This window comes from Sphaeramia orbicularis, chromosome 10, assembly GCF_902148855.1.
Source record: "Sphaeramia orbicularis chromosome 10, fSphaOr1.1, whole genome shotgun sequence".
NCBI classification, from domain to species: Eukaryota; Metazoa; Chordata; class Actinopteri; order Kurtiformes; family Apogonidae; genus Sphaeramia; species Sphaeramia orbicularis.
The window spans coordinates 6,605,896-6,627,967 of NC_043966.1; the positions used below are offsets into that span (position 1 = coordinate 6,605,896).

The 22,072-nt window shown below is 37.0% G+C and overlaps 1 protein-coding gene across 1 annotated transcript in view; it reads right to left on the reverse strand.

Annotated features, from left to right (window-relative positions):
* slit3 (slit homolog 3 (Drosophila)) overlaps positions 1-22,072 on the reverse strand; it is a 742,110-nt gene that overhangs the window by 45,119 nt on the left and 674,919 nt on the right. The window contains exons 29-32 of the mRNA XM_030145427.1: positions 10,922-11,061; positions 5,130-5,223; positions 3,156-3,293; positions 1,221-1,461 (exon numbers count right to left, since the gene is read on the reverse strand). Coding sequence (XP_030001287.1) covers positions 1,221-1,461; positions 3,156-3,293; positions 5,130-5,223; positions 10,922-11,061 — 613 coding nt within the window. The remainder of the gene's footprint in view (positions 1-1,220; positions 1,462-3,155; positions 3,294-5,129; positions 5,224-10,921; positions 11,062-22,072) is intronic.

A 22,072-nucleotide genomic window follows, 5' to 3' on the forward strand; every position in this document is an offset into this window, starting at 1 on the left:
GCATGTATTTAGGACTGTTTGTTTTTACTCGTCTACATTTCTTGACTTGCCTTTAATTGACTAGACATATGGTGACATGCTTTGTGTGATAAAAACACGTGTTTGTGCAGTTTGCAGGTGTTAAACTTCATTAGCGATTGCGGGAATCTGGCAGTGACCTAGTTTGCAGATGTTCGATACTGAATATGATGAGGCTCAAAATTAAAGAGAAGATAAAAGTCTTTTCATACAGGTGTCCTTTGCCTTCAGCCATAGAAAATAAGGACAAAATGTAAATTCCTCCACACATGGCCCGAAACCAGATCACTGCCTCCCTCTCACACACGCACACTTGACATGTCACACTTGTTCGCGTGCTCTGCTAAGCGCTAACTAACTAGCGAGTGGAAATGGGGCCAAGGGGCCAAGCACTTAACACTCTGGCTTCAATGGAGCATATCCAAGTCAACACCTGCTAACAAGCTGCTGGAGAAAAGAAGAGCGAGAGGAAGACGGAGAGGAAAGGGAAGGAGAGGGAAAGAGAATAGAAGAAGAGAGTAAGAAAAACAGGGAAAAAAGGGAAAAAGTAAGAAAAGACAAAAGAAGTGTTAAAGAGAGAGAGAACGACAGAAAAAACATGGAGTGATTTATGAAGTGCCGTGGCCCTTTTTTTCATTTTTTCTCTCTTGCCTCTGAGTCAGGGCCTCTTGGTAGAGTTTTAACAGCCTTGGCACTGACATTGAAAGCTCCTGGCAGGAACACAGAGGCTCATGCACTCACACTCACATCCACATACGCTCACACAGATCCAAACAGGTGGTAAATATCAATTAGACTGCCCTCCTTTTCTTGTTTCTCTTTCAACCACTTACACTCTCATTTCCAAAAAAGAGAAAAATATGTCTCTGTTAGGATAGGACTCTCAGGTGTCCAGAATGTATGGTCCGTCAGAGTGAATATGTGTGTGTGTACGTGCACGCTCGTGAAAACTCAGCGTGCCATGGAAACAGAGGGTGTAGCAGATGTTTGCTTTGCTTCGTCGGCACTAAGTCATGCAACTCTATAGGCTTGATTTGAGCGGCTTACGGCTCTATTTCAAGCCGCCCACAAATGTTTTCCATGTAACACAGCAGAATATGGCTTTTGTACTTTCAGGGGTCACATGTTACACTGAGGCCATGAGACGTTTTAACAGAAGCACCTGGGAGACTCCAAACTGTGCGGGCAGAGGTCAACCGTACCTGCAATGCGATATGAGCGGTGGGGCGGAGCTTCACGCCTGCCAACTCCACGTACGCGTCCCGGCCCAAAAAGTGAACGGTGGACAGCTTGTCGCATTTATTGCCATAGAAACCAGGCATGCAGCGGCAGACGGGCTCCCCGGCAACCACAAGGCACTGGGCGCCGTTCTGGCAATCCGATTGGTCGCAGGGGCTGGTTTGGAGCAAGATCATTGGAGGAGGGTTTTCGCAGAACAGCCCACTGAGAAGGAGGAGATTGAACAGAACATGAGTTATTAATGGGGTGATTTGGTGGGTCAGTATTCTCACATAAAGCACCTGATCATCATCATCATTATTATTATTATTAATGAGATAAGATATGATTTTATTTATCCCACAGTGGGGAATTTTCACAGTTAACAGCAGCAACATACAACAAGCAAGTGAAGAAAAAAGACAAGTAGAAAAACAACAAATTAATGAAAAATTAAAGAGAAAAATAAGAAATTTGGTATTTATCTAAATATTTATGTACATTTAGAACTAGAATTAAAATTTTACATATCTATCTATCTATCTATCTATCTATCTATCTATCTATCTATCTATCTATCTATCTATCTATCTATCTATCTATCTATCTATCTATCTATCTATCTATCTATCTATCTATCTATCCATCCATCCATCCATCCATCCATCCATCCATCCATCCATCCATCCATCCATCCATCCATCCATCCATCCATCTATCTATCTATCTATCTATCTATCTATCTATCTATCTATCTATCTATCTATCTATCTATCTATCTATTTTTTTGGTTATTTCGAGCATTTACAGAACACATGCAAATTCAAAATTCCAAATCATTCATCTACACTTGAAAAGGAGAAAAACTTATTTCATCCCACCCCCATTCTCATCATCAAATAACTTTACATAATAACATTTTAAATACTCACTCCTGTCCTTAGACTTCAGGCCAGAACAATGAACAAAAAAAGCCTATACCAAATTAGAATAAACTCAGTCAACAGTATTTACATTATAGAACCAAAATGAATGTGAAAAATAGAAACAAAGTCCATTCCTGGTGGTGTTAGCACGGATAAAATTAAATATTCATACATTCATTCACTTTCTGAACCCGCTTTATCCTCACTAGGGTCATGGGGGTCGCTTGGAGTCTATCCCAGCTACTTAAGGGCGAAGGCGGGGTACACCCTGGACATGTCACCAGTTCATCACAGGGATGACATATAGAGACAAACAATCACTCTCACATTCACACCTATGGGCAGTTTAGATTAACCAATTAACCTATCAGTGCATGTGTTTGGATGGTGGGAGAACGCCGGAGTATCCGGAGAGAACCCACACAGACACGGGGAGAACATGCAAACTTCTAACAGAAATCGATTGGTGTTGGAATCGAACCTCATTCTTGCTGTGAGGCACAAGTGCTATCCACTGCACCACCCTGTCACCCTAAAATTAAATGTTCTTTACATATCTACATTTATTAAATTACTATTATTGTTATTGTTATTGTTATTATTATTATTATTATTATTATTATTACTCATTCCATTTACTGAAGTTGAATCAGTCCCTATAGACACATGACACTTCAGCAGATGTACCATTAGTTTTTTTTAATGTCTCCTTTTCATTTTTCCTTTCTGCCCACCTATCACTTCCTCCCTCTCTCCATGTCCCTTGTGATGAATTTGCTTCATTCTCGCCAACAGTCTCTGCTATAATTAACCACATGGAGCTGCATCTGCTGCACACGCGCACAAACCCAACACACAAGCGCCGTCAGTAGGTCTAGACAGTCAAGTGTCCGATTATGAAGCACCATCTGTATCTCCTCCCCGTCCGGCCCCGGGTGTGTGCGCTGGATGCGTTGCTGCAAATGCTCGATGATTTGTTTCCATGACTCTTACCTGAAACCCTCTTTGCAGACGCAGGTATAGCCGTTGACGGCGTCCACACACTCGGCGCCATGTTGACACTTATTCTCCAGACAGTCGTTGTAGTCCTGCTCGCAGTGCTGGCCCACATAGCCGGGTAAACACTCGCACCTAGAGCGACGTGGAAATATGGATGGGATTAATGCGGCGACAGGCTTTGGCTCATGCTTACAGATGGTTAACTGCAAAAGCTGACAGGTTGAGTCCATTTCAGCAGCTCGTGTTTTTATAAACATGTTTCCTGATGAGGTGTTTTGGACCCGGACATCAAACCTCCTGCTCACTGTTAACAAACGTCATTCTGTTTAAGCTCACTTATAAATACATGCAGGCAAAAATATGTCACAGCTTCTAACTTTTACATGCACAAATGCTCCGTCACACATTTCCGAGGTACAAAATAATTGCAGTGTAAATAATGCAGGGTAATAACATGCCACACGCTGCCAGTTAGTGGGCAGTAAATCAGATAGAATGAGGATTTAATCGTAAAAGTCATTTTAGGCACTGTTCCACATAACTGTCGAGCAGATTGGAAGTTTAGAAATGTTTCAAAAAAGAACAAATCATATATAAACAAGGCCGCAAAGTGTCATCATGGGGAAATCTTACACATGGTTGTAATGAATAGATTAGAAGAGTGTATTGCGTTGCTGTTTTCCATCTGAAATGGATGCGGATCGAGAAATAATGTGGTCTCCTCATCAGTCCACGCTACCTGTTTCAACTACCACACATGTTTTTAAGTTTCAGGAGAATATCCAGGAAAGGGCTCAATGATGTGTGTTAAATGCTGGCGAGGGTAGAATTCATAAAAAGTAGCAACTCTAAGCAAAAACCAGCACAAATGAGGACAAGAACTTTACTATATTGAAGTATTTTTGGGGGAGTTTGCAACCAAATTATCTTATCTTATCTTATCCGATCCTATCCTTCAATGAATCAATTAAACACTAGTTTTTCTTTTGTTTCTGAAAAGAGAAAATAATAATAATAATAATAATAATAATAATAATAATAATAATTATTATTATTATTATTATTATTATTATTATTATTATTATTATTATTATTATTATTATTATTATTATTATTGTCTGTTTTTTTAATGATAACATCAGCCTACCCAGGGGCTACAGGTGGAAATTAGCACTACAGGGTGGGGAAGCAAAATTTACAATATTTTGAGGCAGGGATTGAAAGACAGTGTATGACCAATTAGTTTATTGAAAGTCATGAGAATTTATTTGCCACAAGAAAATGTCCATAATAGAAAATGTTTTTATTCTATGTGTCCTCCTTCTTTCTCAATAACTGCCTTCACACGCTTCCTGAAACTTGCGCAAGTGTTCCTCAAATATTGGGGTGACAACTTCTCCCATTCTTCTTTAATAGTATCTTCCAGACTTTCTGGTAATAGTTTTGCTCATAGTCATTCTCTTCTTTCCATTATAAACAGTCTTTATGGACACTCCAACTATTTTTGAAATCTCCTTTGGTGTGACGAGTGCATTCAGCAAATCACACACTCTTTGACGTTTGCTTTCCTGATTACTCATATGGGCAAAAGTTTCTGAAAAGGTATGGATAATAGTGTTAGGTATGATTATGACATCAATATATGTTTGGTTTCAAAACAACTGACGTAGTGCCTGCTGAGAAAAAACAACTAAATGTTCATTGTAAATTTTGCTTCCCGACCCTGTAGTGCCACAACCTAGCACACTACATCTCTCCTTTTTAAGGTTAATGTATATTGTGCATTGTCCCTGTCGAAATAAAATTAAATAAATAAATAAATAAATATACAAGCCCCGACAACGTGGCAAAAATCTGTCCACATCCAAGTATGGGTTCATGTGTTTTACTGTGTCTGATAGATCAGGTTCTAGGTCAGCGATTGTTCTGATTCCTCAAACGTCAAGTTGATGTGAAACCGTTACTCACCTGTAACTGCGGCCAACGTGGACGCACTTTGAGTCGTGTTGACAGGGGTCGAAACCGTGAAGACAGGGGTCGACCACCTCCTCGCACAAGTCGCCTGGTGACAAAGATTTAGAGGAAAACGTACGTCAGAGTAGAATGCACAGCTGACTGAGAACAGAGCGGCAGGCTGGAATTACAGCTTATAAAACCTGGTGTAGTGGAAAAACAGAGCTAAGCAAACATACTGATGGTAAAAAACATAACAGAAAAGTTAAAAGAAGAGTAGGGCAAGGTGGAGTTTATTTATATAGCACATTTAAAACAATGCAAGCTGTTCAGAATGCTGTATAAACATATAAATAAGATAAATAATGTGGTAAAATAGTAAAAATAAGAATACAAATATACTAAAACTGATAAAGGCAAGGCAAGGCAAGTTTATTTGTGTCGCACATTTCAGCAACAAGGCAATTCAAGGTGCTTCACACAGGACATTGAAATACAACGACAAGGGAAAAAGAAACACATTTAAAACATTATAAAAGAAATAAATATGTAAAAGGTGATTAAAAACAGCAAGTAAGAAAACAACACATAAACCCAAAAATATTAAAACACATTAAAGTAAGAGTTGCAGTGCAGAGTTTCGAAAGAGAATATAAAATTTAAAAAGTAAAAAGCCTTTTAGTCAAAGGCAGCAGTGAACAGGTGAGTCTTTAACCTGGACTTAAAAGAACTCAGACTCTCAGCAGACCTGATATTTTCTGGTAGTTTGTTCCAGATATACAGAGCATAGAAACTGAACGCTGATTAAAAAAAAAGATACAAAACTAGAAAAGCACTCGGAGAGCACAGACCTCCACCAAGACAGATCAGTTGCCCCCCCCCCCCCCCCCCCAAAAAAAAATCACCACCAAAATGTAGTCATTTGTTCCTTGTACCTGAACATTTCATGAAAATCTGTCCATAGCTTTTTGAGTTATCTTGCTAACAGCAGACGAAAAAAAAAAAAAAAAAAAAAAATCACCCCCTCCACCAAAATTTTAGCATTTCTTCCTTATGCCAGTATCAACATTTCCTGAATATTTCATCAAATTTCACCTCTGCCGTTCCTTGGCGTAGGTAACAACAGGATAAATCGGCATATTTCAATATACTTTCTCTGACTTTGAAGCAATAGTAGCAAACAAACATGAGAAAAAAAGAAAGCAGGGAGCGGAAAAAGGATGATTTATATGTGTGTCTGTCACTTCCAAGGCCTCAGATAATGTGCGGTGGCCGGTGTTATCAGCTTTTTTCTCAGGACTGATGGACACAGAGGTTAATAGGCTGTGTAACGGCGGCGGTCTAAGACGTACACATTTACTGTATGAGCTGTGCGGGTCACGGTGGGTTAACAGTGTGTGTAAAAACGGCGGCTGCAGTCGGTCATATGAAGGAAGAGGGGACGGAGAAAGGTCAAACACATTTCCATTGTTCTCTGCCTGCTTTAATCTAATCCCACCGCCTCAGTCCCACCCTGTCTGTCTCCTGAACCCACTACTAAAGCCACATTCAGATGCTGTTTGAGCCTTGGTATATTCTTTACACATCATCTCCATCTGCATTGAATACATATGAAGAATATTAAACTACATTACTATATTACACCAAGTGCCTGGAGCCGATCGGAACATTTCACACTTTAGACGCTTAGTTAAAGTTGCCAACATTCATTTATCATTGTGAAATTAAGTGTGATACCTTGGTGTAATTAGCATATACACATGGGGCCATCGTTGGGATAATTATTGAAAATTATAAACATAATATGAGTGATAGAGACGACCCGCTGGATTTTGGACTTTCTGGAGTGCAATAGACTTTTACTGGACGTGCAGATGGCAGAAGATCAATGCCCTCTACCTGTCTCCTGCCAGAAAGCAACAGAATTGATTAGTGGCGAGTGTTAAACCCAGAGGCTTAATGATAGATCATAAATGATAAATAATCTCGTATTTCTTGACGTCTATGCATTACTGTGACTTAAAAGTGTAATGTGTATGTGAGGAGATTTACATGTAGAGATCGATTTTTATTTCCAGTGAATAAATAGATCGTATCACACCTTAAAAAATGACCATCTTCATACACCATCAGTTGTCTACATGTATGATGACAGCATGTTGACTGATTTCTGCACACTTCTGACTCAATAACTGTGCTTACGTGGAGATAATATTACATTTTTGCCCTTATTCTAAAGGACAAAATTCCTCATAAGCTGTTTACATGAGTAATGAAAATGAATATTCCACTAACATTCATGTAGAATTCATTTTAGTTCAGGGGCCACTTTCAGGACATTGTGATCTGAAGTGGGCCGGACCAGTAGAATAATAACTGTGAAAAAAAATTTAATTATATTATGAAAATGTTTACATCAGTGGCGATTTCTCACAGACTGCAAGGGAAGTCCGGCTTCCCCTAAAATTACGAAAATTAAATGGTTAAATATGTTCGGTTGTGTTGACATTTCATTGACTACAAATGTGTTAGAACACGTTCATCTCAAAGATGAGTTTGTTCAGAATCAGCTTTATCAAAAATCAACAGACTCGATGTTGTTCACTTCTCCTCCATTCCCGTTGTGCTGTTTTCTCCTCCATCTCTGCTCAGTGCATTTGTCCGTAGACTGCGAGCGTCTCTGGGCTTCAGTGGGACTGAGTGGAACAGTTTTTTTCATTGCCTCAAAACTGGACGGTAATTGGATAAATGCCACGATGTTGTCCCGCCCCCGGACGCCGGGCGTCTCTGGGGGTGAATGGAGCTGTGGGTGGAGCTCGGCCGGGCTGGACGCCAGAATCCCACGTGCTGATTGGAGGAACAGTCGAAAGGCTGAATCCTGTTTGATTGACAGCTAGTTTGAGATCTGCTCCTTCACTGACACAGTTCAGTTTAATACCGTCGCACATTCTGCTGTGAAATCAAGAAAGAAACCGCTACGAAATTACTCGTTCATTTCTTGCACTGTAAATAAAACACTCATTGGACTTCCTTGTTTCAATTTAACATAATTTCAGCGTTTTCTTGTTTCAGTTTCATAATTTAATCATTTCTTGTTCGAGTTTAATATCGTTTTGTAGATAGTTAAATCAATCATACTGTCGGCTAGGTCGCAGTGAAAGGAGCATCTGTAGTTTAAAGAGGCTGAAGTCTGACACCCACAACACACTGGGCCAAGGCAATCTAAGCAGAGAGGACACTGGTCCAGTCCCTGGAAAAGACGCCTACTTGGTACGATAAGGTCACTGAGCATTTTCTTTAAAAGGAACGGAGGGCTGAATGTATGTTTAAATAACTTGACAATTGTTTTTTGATGTAAGCCGACAATGAGCTTCCCCTGTCTGAAAGACGAGCAGCCGCCACTGGTTTACATCAATAAAGTTTCTTTAAAATCTGAATAACATGAAGAACCTCAAATGTAAGAAGAAAAATAAGTGCAATCTTAACAATATTGTGCCTCAATTTATCATCTACACATGTGCATTACAACTTACATTACAATTTCAAATACAGTAAACATTTAGTAATAGGTATAATATTGGTAAAATTGTACTTACTTCTCATAGGACATTTCAGGTTGTTCATATTTGTTCAGGTTATTCACATTTTTTGCAAAAGAATAATTTGTAAATGTAAACATTACACAACAGAAAATTAGCGATTCTTATTATTTATAAGCTGTTATGATAGTATTTTACTGGTCTGACAAACTTGAGATTGTATTGATCTGTATGTGGAACCTGAATTAAAATTACTTTGACACCACTGATTGTTAATATTTTCAATGTAATTTTTGCATTTCACAAATTCATCCCATGGGTCTGATTTGAGCCTTTGACAGGCCCGTTCTGGCCCACGGGCCGCATGTTTGACACCTGGGATGTAGACCCTAAAAAATAGTGTTTTTTCATCGTTTTCCACTGGTTGTAGATGTTCCACTGTGTGAACTCAGCCTCCTCTTGTGTTCCTTTAATATGCCAATGAAAAGGTCATCTTTTCATACTTGCTCAGATCCAAAAACCTGTTGATATCCTCTTTCATAATGTTTAAAAGTAGGTGTTTTCCTCAATTTGACCAGAAAATCTGGACTTTTCTAAAGAGCATCCATTACCGTGTGTTGGAATGTGTGAGAAAAGGTGCAAATTTAAAAGCATAATTTTCCAAATATACTGTATATATATATATATATATATACTGGAAAAAGTCTAAATCTTACCAAGTGTATTTTTCTAATTTCTAGTCCAAATGTCTCATCACATTTAAAATAAGACATAATCACCTAAAGAGTAACTTTTCAGTGAGATATAAGAACTGATTTTTAGACAATAGATCTGGAAAATCTGATTTCAAGAAATCTTACCAAGATGATTTTCACTTGTTCCATTGGCAGATTTTTTTTGCTTGAATTAAGCAAAAAAAAAAAAAAAAAAAAAAAAAAAAAAATCTCCCTATGGAACAAGTGAAAATAATCTTGGTAAGATTTCTTGAAATAAGATTTTCCAGATCTATTGTCTAAAAATAAGTTCTTATATCTCACTGAAAAGTTCCTCTTCAGGTGATTGTGTCTTATTTGAATTGTGATGAGACATTTTGACTAGAAATGAGAAAAACACACTTGGTAAGAATTGGATTTTTGCAGTGCGTCATGTACACGTGTTCAATATTGCATCTTAAACCTTACAATGACATTACATGTTGATCCAGAGCAAATGCAAGTAAACAAAACGACTGACCAGAGTCACATTAAATTTACTCCCTGACATTTTCCACAGCACCGCCAACAAGTCAAGTTTCCCAACACCGACTTCAAAAACCTGCAGTTGTGTGTGTGTCTTTTTTTTTTTTTTTTGTAAATGTGTGTGTTATGCAAAAACGGAAAATGTGCGCATTAAGACGGACTGACCTTTAATTTGTCATGCACTTTGAATCTCATTCTCTAAACATCATCTGTCTCGTTCTGGACCCCAACTTCCCCCGGTTGTAGAAACACTATATCAGCTTTTTTAAATGTCTTCCGACCTTAAATCTTGATTTCGTTTCCTCTGGTGCAAATATGACGTGACAGTCTTGGTTGCTGAGTTTGGAGAAAGCCAGTGACTAGCGAAAAGGACTGTCCTCTTAATGTGACACCTGATGATTACGTCGCGGTTCACTGATCCGGGGGTCGGTACCGAGCCAGTGCAACCAGCTGTGTGTGTGTGTGTGTGTGTGTGTGTGCAGCAGCTGTATGTGGTAGCTGGCAGCGTTAAAGGCTTCTCTATGCCAAATACGATAATGACATGGTGTGTGTGTGTGTGTATTGACTGAAATCCAGTGTCAAAGGGGAGCAGCTGTGTGTGTGTGTGTGTGTGTGTGTTAGAGGACACTGTCACAGATAGAAAAACTTTAACTCCACACTCAGCAGTTTCGCCTCCACTCGCCGGACTCCACCAAATGAGCTCCCTCTGTTTCCCTCTCTTTTTCCTCCTGCTTCTGCCCTTTATCTGTCTTTCTTTACTCTTTTCCCTTCGCGCTGTTTATTTTTCCCTCTTCGCTTCTCTTTTCCATCCCGCTCTCCCTCTCTCTCCGGTGTGATTGCTCTTTCAACCTCCTGTAGGAGCAGTTTCAGGTCACTGCGGAGAGCCTGTCTATTACTACCTCACCATCCAGCAAAGTGGAAAATATGATTTGGAGTGTGTATGTGCAGCGGCCGAGGGACTCGGTGACCCTCCGGGCCTCTCTGGGGCAAACACCGAGGGTTTTTTTTTTTTAAAGAGTGGAACTAGTACCTGTGTAGTTTGGCGGGCAGACGCAGGTGTAGTTGTTGACTCCGTCGATGCAGGTGGAGTTGTTTTCACAGTCGTTGTCTTCACAGTCATCTGGGTTTATCTCACAACGTTGGCCCTCAAACCCTGGAGGACACACACAGCTGCAAACATACAAAAAAATGGATGTTATTAACCCATTAAGACCCGGTTTTACTTTTGTTGCAGTTCCAAAATATTTTTTTTTCTTCTGTTTTTAACCCTTCTTAAGTGATTTATCATCATTTATTTATAATATTATCCTCTGTATTTTGCATTTTTTCAGGAAATACCCCATTGAGATTAAGAGCCTCTTTTACAAGGGAGTCCTGGACTAGATAGGCAGCAACAAATACAACACAGTGACAGGATTACACAGTTAAAACAACAAACACATTATACAATAAATAGTAAAAATAACATGTTCAGTCCTATAATAAACCTTTAACCCATAAAGACCCAGTACTATTTTTGTTGCAGTTCCAAAATATTTTTTTTCTTCTATATTTAACCTTTCTTAAGTGATTTATCATCATTTATTCATAATATTATCCTCTGTGCTTTGGATTTTTTCAGAAAATGCCCCAGTGAGACTAAGAACCTCTTCTACAAGATTGTGCTGGACTAGATAGGCAGCAGCAAATACAACACAGTGACAGGATTACACAGTTAAAACACATATAACTGACACATTATACAATAAATAGTTAGTTAAAATAACATGTTCAGTCCTATAATAAACCTTTAACCCATTAAGACCCAGTACTATTTTTGTTGCAGTTCCAAAATATTTTTTTTAACCTTTCTTAAGTGATTTATGATAATTTATTCATAATATTATCCTCTGTATTTTGCATTTTTTCAGGAAATACCCCATTGAGATCAAGAACCTCTTTTACAAATTGTCCTGGACTAGATAGGCAGCAGCAAATACAACACAGTTACAGGATTACACAGTTAAAACACATATAATAGACAAATTATACAATAGTTAGTATAAATAACATGTTCAGTCCTATAATAAACCTTTAACCCACAAAGACCCACTATTACTTTTGGGGTAGTTCCAAAATATTTTTTTCTTCTATATTTAACCTTTCTTAAATGATTTATCATCAATTATTTATAATATTATCCTCTGTGCTTTGGATTTTTTCAGAAAATACCCCATTGAAATTAAAAACCTCTTCTACAAGATTGTCCTGGACTAGATAGGCAGCAGCAAATACAACACAGTTACAGGATTACACAGTTAAAACACATATAATCAACACATTATACAATAAATAGTTAGTAAAAATAACATGTTCAATCCAATAACAAACATTTAACCCACAAAGACCCAGTACTATTTTTGTAGCAGTTCCAAAATATATTTTTTTTCTTCTATATTTAACCTTTCTTAAGTGCTTTATCATCATTTATTCATAATATTATCCTCTGTGCTTTGCATTTTTTCAGAAAATATCCCATTGAGATCAAGAACCTCTTTTACAAGATTGTCCAGGACTAGATAGGCAGCAGCAAATACAACACAGTTACAGGATTACACAGTTAAAACACATATAATAGACACATTATACAATAGTGAGTAAAAATAGCATATTCAGTCCTATAATAAACCTTTAACCCACAAAGACCCACTATTACTTTTGTGGCAGTTTCAAAATATTTTTTTCTTCTGTCTTTAACCTTTCTTAAGTGATTTACCGTCATTTATTTATAATATTATCCTCTGTGTTTGCATTTTTTCAGTGGCAATCATGTATTTTCCTAAATTTTATTCACTGATCATGAAGAAGTTCATATAAACTCAGATTAAAGTTGAGGGCTATTATATTGAAAAACCAGGAAAACTCAACAAAAAGTGACTTTTTCAGCAAAGATATTGTAAGATTATTCATTTAAAAAAAAAAAAAAAAAAATTCTGAGGTTCCTCTGTATTTGAAATGACGACATTTCATTTAAAGAGAGCGAAGTATGTAAGATGATTTAGTTTTGCTTTGGTAATTTTATTTGCAGAATTTAACTGGGTCTATATTGTTTCTGTTATCGAGACTATTGGAATGGATTGGCGGAAGGATACTGTGGGGAGAGGAGGCCATGTGATGGAGAGAGTATGAAAGTAAGTGAGAGCGGTAGATGGCTAATAAAAATTCCTCCTGTGGAGTTATTCCAGCTCCGAGTATTGCCTCCTCATCCATGACCTCCTAATATTGGGTAACACCTAAACCCACAAGTGTTACATTAATCATCTTACAATATCAATAACTGAGCATAAAACACGTGTGTCCATCCACTGTCACTGATCCAACTCCATGGGTTTTACTGGTGAATCAATGTTATAGAAGATGATGGTGTTTCCACGGTAACTAAAGAGTCTAACCAATAAAGACCCGGAGCTACTTTTGTGTCAACTTTCAAATTAATTTTTCTCTAAATATAACCTTTCTAAAGTGATTTATCACCATTTATTATAATATTATCCTCTGAATTTAGCTTTTTTTTTGTGTGTGTAAATCATATATTTCCCTATATTTAAACCACTGATCATGTAGATGTTCATTAAATTTCAGAGTAAATTCAAAGGTTATTTAAGCAAAACAGAAAAAAACTGAAGAAAAAGCAACTTTTTCAGCAAAATATATCATTAACCAAACATAAAAACAAGTGTCTACATCTGCTGTCATTGATCCAACTCCATGGGTTTTACTGGTGAATCAATGTTATAGAAGATGATGGTGTTTCCACGGTAACTACAGAGTCTAACCAATAAAGACCCGGAGCTACTTTTGTGTCAACTTTCAAATAAAATTTTCTCTAAATATAACCTTTCTAAAGTGATTTATCACCATTTATTATGATATTATCCTCTGAATTTAGCATTTTTTTTGTGTAAATCATATATTTCCCTATATTTAAATCACTGATCATGTAGATGTTCATTAAATTTCAGAGTAAATTCAAAGGTTATTTAAGCAAAACAGAAAAAAACTGAAGAAAAAGCAACTTTTTCGGCAAAATATATCATTAACTGAACATAAAAACAAGCGTCTCCATGTGCTGTCATTGATCCAACTCCATGGGTTTTACTGGTGAATCAACGTTATAGAAGATGATGGTGTTTCCATGGTAACTACGGAGCCTCTGAACGTCCAAATGGGTCATATGTGATGACCATGAAAAGAAGAATAACTGTATTTTACACCAATTATTTACATGTATTGATCAGATTAATGGATCAACATGTATTAAACATTTTAGATCAGTAGATGTTTTTGGTTGTTTGGGTTTTTATGGGTTAAACAGTGACTGGACCAGATCCCAGCGCACAACTTGGGGGGGAAAAAAAAAAAAAAAATCAATCACACCGATCAATCAGCTGCTCAACTTTACTTCCCTTTAAACTGACTCTAAGAGCTTGAAATACAACGATTTAGTCTGTGCTATTTTTTTCCCGTCTCTTCTTTCTTACACCCCAGTGGATCCCCAGCATATCTATATTTAGACACCATTTCATGCCTCATTTTATAGCAGAAATGAAATTTTAACAGTGCTGCTCAAAGTTTAAACCATCACCGCCGCTCCCAAACCGTCCCTGACTGTCTCCATCTGCACTAAAACGTAGTCCAACAGCCGTTGCTTTAAAACGCAGCCTTTTGATTTGTGTCCTTCTTGTTGCAGGATGTGTCACTTGTATCAGAAGTCTAGTTTCCCACTGCATCTAGTGACTAATTAGGCAGAAAAAAAAAAGAATCAAAACAAACCTGACCCAGCTAGACCTTAAAAAAACCTAAATTCTGAAATGGGTGAATTTGATGCAAGCGCTGCTGGACACCCCCCACATGTGGCGCTTTAAAGGAATTATTAACCCTTTCATGCACAGCAGTCACTCCAGTGCACAGTTATTCTCCAGCTGTTCTCTTGTATATTCATGGATTTTGTTGTTTTACTTGCATATCAACCAACACAGTGAATGCTTATGCACCATCCCATAATGCACTGCAATTCATACTGTTACTGTAACATTCCTGTTCTTGATAAACCTGATCTGCAGCAACATATTTGAGTATACAGGGTGGGGAAGGAAAATTTACAATATTTTGAGGCAGGGATTGAAAGACAGTGTATGACCAATTAGTTTATTGAAAGTCATGAGAATTTATTTGCCACAAGAAAATTGACATAATAGAAAATGTTTTTATTCTACAGGGGTTGGACAAAATAATGGAAACACCTTAAAAAAATCAACAAAATATAATTTAATATGGTGTAGGTCCGCCTTTTGCGGCAATTACAGCCTCAATTCTCCGAGGTATTGATTCATACAACTTGTGAATTGTTTCCAAAGGAATTTTAAGCCATTCTTCAGTTAGAATACTGTTAGAATAATTGTACATAAGTTATCACATTCATGCCATTCTTATGATGTTATTATATGCTATGTTGAATGAGGGCAAAGTGCTCTTAGAGTTCTTTTACAGGTTTTGCAGAAGTGAAAGCACCTCGGAAGACGGGGACCATGCCTTGGAGACCAGTTGACCCATGTCGTCTGATCGAAAGCAGAAGTTCACACAAAGGCTACACAGATGTGTCTAGACGATTAAGTTTTGACATTTAATAAGAGGAAAATAATCATGCACCCATGTACTAACAATGTGATCAATACGTAAACCCTCAGACTAATCACACCCATGTAACTAGGGAACACCCAAATGAAATAAATGAGGAGAGCAAGGGCAGGACCCTCAGAGTGAGTTGGGACATTGTAACTGAGCAGTGTTCCGTCAACTACTCTCCTCGCGAGCAAGAGATACTTGACTCCTGTGTGTTCTTGCGTCTTTCTTTGAATTTAGATGGTCTGAACCTGACAAATACCCTCCAACTCTTTTAGAGACGATGGCGGTGGAAATCGACGTCTTACTTGAATCTCTAAAACTGACCATAAATGCTCAATGATGTTGAGGTCTAGGGACTGTGCCGGCCATACGAGATGCTCAACTTCATTAGAATGTTCCTCATGCCATTCTTTAACAATTCTAGCTGTATGGATTGGGGCATTATCATCTTGAGGTGAAGGTGTTTCCATTATTTTGTCCAACCCCTGTATGTGTCCTCCTTCTTTCTCAATAACTGCCTTCACACGCTTCCTGAAACTTGCGTGTGAAGTGTTCCTCAAATATTCGGGTGACAACTTCTCCCATTCTTCTTTAATAGTATCTTTAAGAAAGTTGACATTGCTGTGTGATGTTCTATTGGTAGCATGTTCTAAAACGCCCCAAACAGCAGAATCCAGAGGGTTTAGATCTGGGCTAGAAGGCGACCATAAACATGATTCCCAAAAATTGCTAAAGTTGGATTTGTTGCTGTTGTCAACAAGTGTTTTGGTGTTCTTGTGTAAGATTTTAACTTCAAATCATATTTTACTGCATTTCTAACAGTCTTGTTGTCTACCTCAAGTTCAATTGCCATCTTTCTCATGGATTTGGTTGGATCCTTTAGGATTTTGGATTTGAGAGCTTTAATAAAAGCTTTGGTACGTTTTTTGTTGCTTCCTCCACTTCCAGACTTTCTGGTAATAGTTTTGCTCATAGTCATTCTCTTCTTTCCATTATAAACAGTCTTTATGGACACTCCAACTATTTTGAAATCTCCTTTGGTGTGACGAGTGCATTCAGCAAATCACACACTCTTTGACGTTTGCTTTCCTGATTACTCATATGGGCAAAAGTTTCTGAAAAGGTATGGATAATAGTGTTAGGTATGAGTATGACATCAATATATGTTTGGTTTCAAAACAATTGACATAGTGCCTGCTGAGAAAAAACAACTAAATGTTCATTGTAAATTTTGCTTCCCCACCCTGTAAATCAATTAATTGTTATTTGACTGTAATTAACAGGTTTGTTTTTGTTTTTTTTAAGTTGTTGTGTTTTGTTGTTTTTTGCATATTATTTGAGTGAGTAATAACTACTATTATAGTATGTTAAAATGTGAGAAAACATCAGATTAGCAACAAAAAAAAAAAACATTTATTTTTTAGTTGTCACACAGTATGAGAGTAAATACATGTTTCTTTGCTTCAACAATTAAATGCACGGTGTCCAGCTGAGTGGACATTTTTGTAACTCCATGAAAAACAGGTTCATAAAAGAAAAAAAAAAAAATCACATTGTTTTTTTCATGCTTAAAGAGGAATAAGGAAAAAAATCTTGATTAAGGTTCTCATAATTCATGCATGAAAGGGTTAAAGCCTCTTCGTCCTTCATCTCACCGTCTTCGCTCTCACATCTTTATCTTTTACCCCCTTTTTCCGCTATTCATATCCGAGTCGGGTTAACTCCTCAGATAACGCACTGAAACGCTTCTTATTTTGAGAAACACGACCACAGCTGCACTTAGTCGTCCACCCACGAGCTCGTATTCTTCTGTTTGTCTCCCACACTTTTATTGTTCTGACACTTTCACTGCATGAGAAGAGTTTTTACTGCAAGGTCATCCCAACACATTAAAGGAAAGGGGGGGGGGGGGGGGGGGGTGTCATTTCATCGGAGACGAGGGAGGGGAGGGGGGGCATGTTGAGCCGCATTATGTAATAAATTCCCCTTATGTAATAAAAGTTCAAAATGTAATAAGAATGTCACGTCATCTTGTAATAAAGCCGCATTATGTAATAAACTGACGCATTTTGTAATAAACTACGCCAACGCATTATGTCGTAAATTTTTTCACATTATGAATTAAGCTATTACAATTTGAGAAATTTATTACAAAATACACTTGACACATTTTTATTTAAAAAAAAATGTAATAACATGGTTCATTATGTAACAACAATCCAAATTAATATAATTTCAGAGCATTTTAGAAGACATTAGTCACAGGAGCTACAGGTAATGGAATCAGAACTTTAACCACACACTTTAAAGATTAATTTAGCACATTACATGTTCCTGAAAATAAAAATGCGTCAAGTGCATTTTGTAATAAATTTCTCAAATTGTAATAACTTACTACATAATGCGACAAAATTTACTACATAGTGCATTGAGGTCGTTTGTTACAAAATGCGTCACTTTATTACAAGATGACGTGACATTCTTATTACATTTTGAACTTTTATTACATAATGGGAATTTATTACACAATGCGGCTCAACAGGGCGTTAAAAATCACCCGTACACATGAGACACAAGTATCCCTGACTTTCTTTGTCTCCGACATTGATCTGATCTTCTTATTTCTTATTTTTCTCCTTTTTTTCAATTGTCCTTTCTCTGACTCTGACTCTTCTAATCAAACTTCTCCTTCATTTTTCTCACACTAAGGCTTATCGCACCCACGCTCTCTTCCCACGCTGTACAACTTACTGTATGATTATCACTGGAAACACCAGCCCGTGTGTGTATGCACCAGTTTTCAGGGACTTAAAGATGCGTTCGGTAACACATGACCTCAGGTTGAAGAGACAGAAACCTCATCACCTCGGACACTGGGAGCTTGTTCGGTTTCTGTGCAAACTGCATGGTAAATATATTTCACAACACCACATTTATATTCCAGCTCACTGCCTCACTTTTTGACTTGCTTTACTAGATTATTTACCACTTCTTCCCTCTATGTACCCTCACACAATCACTTCCAATAATATGCAATAACCCTAAAAAGGGTTATATTATGTGCAATAATCTTCTGTTCTGCAATAAAAATGCAATATTTATCAAAACATACATGCATAATTTTTATATAAACTTGAGTTATATAAACTGTTAATATTGTGTCTCTTCATATTTTGTCTATTTTTTTTTCCATTTTTATTCTACTTAGCTCTATTCTTGCCTTACTTTTGTAAAATTTTATGTTCTATTTTCTTATCATATTTTTGGTTTATGTACTTTTATATTCAGTCCATTCTTATTTTCTGAAGTATTGGTGTTTTATTTATATTGTTGCACAAACTGGAGACATAATCTGTAAAGCATTTTGTATTTTTTCTTTTGCGTTGCTGTCTTGTATCCTTTTAATCTGTAAAGCACTTTGTGAGGTTTCTCTGTGATAAGTGCCATATAAATACATTTTACTTACTTTTTTTTTTTTTTTTACTTACAATGACAGTTAAGGTTATTGTATTGTATTGTATTGTATTCTACATTTTCAATTTGTGCACAAAAAAGGTCTTATGAAATATTGTCTATGAAGAGTCACACAGCATCAGTTTCCTCGTTATAACCACATTATTTTTAATTTGACACAATATTTGCACGCTTATTATGTGTATTTCTTTAATTATCATATTGATAATATATTGTCTAGTACATATTGTATAAATTGCTGTTTAAATTGTGTCTTAATAGAGTATTTTTAATGTGTAAATGTGGTATATGTACTTATATTCAGACCTATAAGTTTGTATATTTAGAGCTTTATACATATATATATATATATGTTTTGTTTTTTTTTTTCGTTTTTGTTGTGTTGCTAATTTCTTTCCTGTTACTTTTTCGTCTACTTGAATAGAGCAACTGTAACACCCAAGGATTTCCCCCTGGGATTAATAAAGTATTCTGATTCTGATTCTAAACACACAATACAGGAGAGAACGTGTCCTTTATCCTCAAAGGTGTGAATCTCACAAGTACATTTTCACAGTATTTCAAACAAAAAAAACAGATTTAATTTCATTTCATTCAATTAATTGCACATTTCACTAATTCTTTACAAAGATTTCCAGAGCAAATATATCATTTACTGTCGTTGTGGTGTTTTTAAGAGCTTTAGGCGTCAGATTTAAGGATTAATGATCAATTTTAAGAAGAATTAAGACGTTAATCTGAGACAATCACATTTAAGCTCCATATTGACAAATCAACCGCAGATTCTAACTCTTAAAAACACACATTCCCTCCTGAAAAAACATCTTACTGCGAGCCAACAATAATAGTATAACACAAATTATAACGTACAGCAGCCAGTAATGAATGAATGCAATAATGTGGAGGTGACTTTGTAACCATAGCAACAATAAGTTCCCATCAGAAGCATCAGGTTGTGGGTGTTTCCAACGCAAAAAAACAGCCTCAACTGTCTCAATTATTAGCAATCCATAATCAAACAGTCACAGAGCGTCAGAGCAGACTCCACCCATCCACTGCACAACTGCCTTAAACATCTTAAAGAACCATTAAATCCCCTGTCCCTGCATACATTTAAGGGCAATTTATATATAAAAGTAAAAAAAAAAAAAAAAAAAAAAAAATCAAATGCTGCAATTTTAGTGCATAAATGCCAAATTAGAAGCAAACATCCACTGACACACCAGCATGTATGAAGATCTGCAGAGGAAAATGTTGAACAAAGGCTTGAATTTTAAGGACCATTTTAAGGCTCAGGTGTTGGGAGAAAGCCTCAGGTGATATGATCAAATATGAAACCTCCCATCTGACTGTCCAAGTCTGAAACCCTGACGACAAACTCCTGATATCTAACAGTGGATGGAAATATGCATTTTCTTTGTGCTTTTTTTGGTAGACTTTGCTCTTGTTTATCCTCTCTGCACCAGCTGCTCTGAACAAAACAAAGTAAACTGGACTGTGTTTGAGTTATTTTATCACTTTTACTTGTTTTTATTTGTTATCATGTGTTTTTAAATGTGTTGGTGTGAATGTTTGACTGGGTGTTGATTTAAATTCTGTTTGACAGACGCTATCTATCTATCTATCTATCTATCTATCTATCTATCTATCTATCTATCTATCTATCTATCTATCTATCTATCTATCTATCTATCTATCTATCTATCTATCTATCTATCTATCTATCTATCTATCTATCTCTCCTTCTCTCTCTCTCTCGATCTATCCACCTCTCTCTCTCTCTATCTACCTCTCTTTCTCTCTCTCTCTCTATCCATCCACATCTCTCTCTCTATCTATCCACCTCTCTCTCTTTCTGTCTCTATCCACCTCTTTTCTCTCTATCTATCTATCTATCTATCTATCTATCTATCTATCTATCTATCTATCTATCTATCTATCTATCTATCTATCTATCTATCTATCTATCTATCTATCTATCTATCTATCTATCTATCTATCTATCTATCTATCTATCCTTCTCTCTCTCTCTCTATCTACCCTTCTCTCTCTCTCTCTCTCTCTCTCTCTCTCTCTCTCTCTATCTATCTATCTATCTATCTATCTATCCTTCTCTCTCTCTCTCTCCCTTCTCTCTCTCTCTCTCTCTCTCTCTCTCTCTATCTATCTATCTATCCACCTCTCTCTCCTTCTCTCTCTCTCGATCTATCCACCTCTCTCTCTCTCTCTCTCTCTCTCTCTATCTACCTCTCTTTCTCTCTCTCTCTCTATCCATCCACATCTCTCTCTCTATTTATCCACCTCTCTCTCTTTCTGTCTCTATCTATCCACCTCTTTTCTCTCTCTCTCGCTATCTATCTATCTATCTATCTATCTATCTATCTATCTATCTATCTATCTATCTATCTATCTATCTATCTATCTATCTATCTATCTATCTATCTATCTATCTATCTATCTATCTATCTATCTATCTATCTATCTATCTATCTATCTATCTATCTATCTATCCACCTCTCTTTCTCTCTCTCTATCATTTACTTTTACATGCAGTTATTCTTTTATAAATGAAATGAAAGGAAAAGCAGACACAGAACCCTCAGAAGTCTGAAGGTGAACAGGATAGAAACAGGACATTAACGCCTCCTTTGGGAAACAAAAGACGTGTAATACAAATGATGGGGTCAGCGGGTTCACGGAGATCATTGTCCCACCAATCAAATTCCGGTCCTGACATTTACACCATATAGTTTGACAAATGGGTTCCCATGAAGACCCAGGGCTAATTGGACTTAGTGAATATTCCCACCTGATTATATAACATGTTGAAATGTCAAAGGGGTCTGGTCCACCACTCTTTCTGTCTGTTTCTCCTCCTCCTCCCCTCCTTCTCTCTGAGGGTGAGAGTATCTACCTGTGTTGGTATTAACATTAAGAGAAGATCCGTAAAGGGTAAAGAGAGCCCTAATAGCATTACCACGCAGGAAGCTAAAGGCCAGACGCATATCAGAGCGTTTCAAAGGGCAAAGGCCTTGTTACGGCG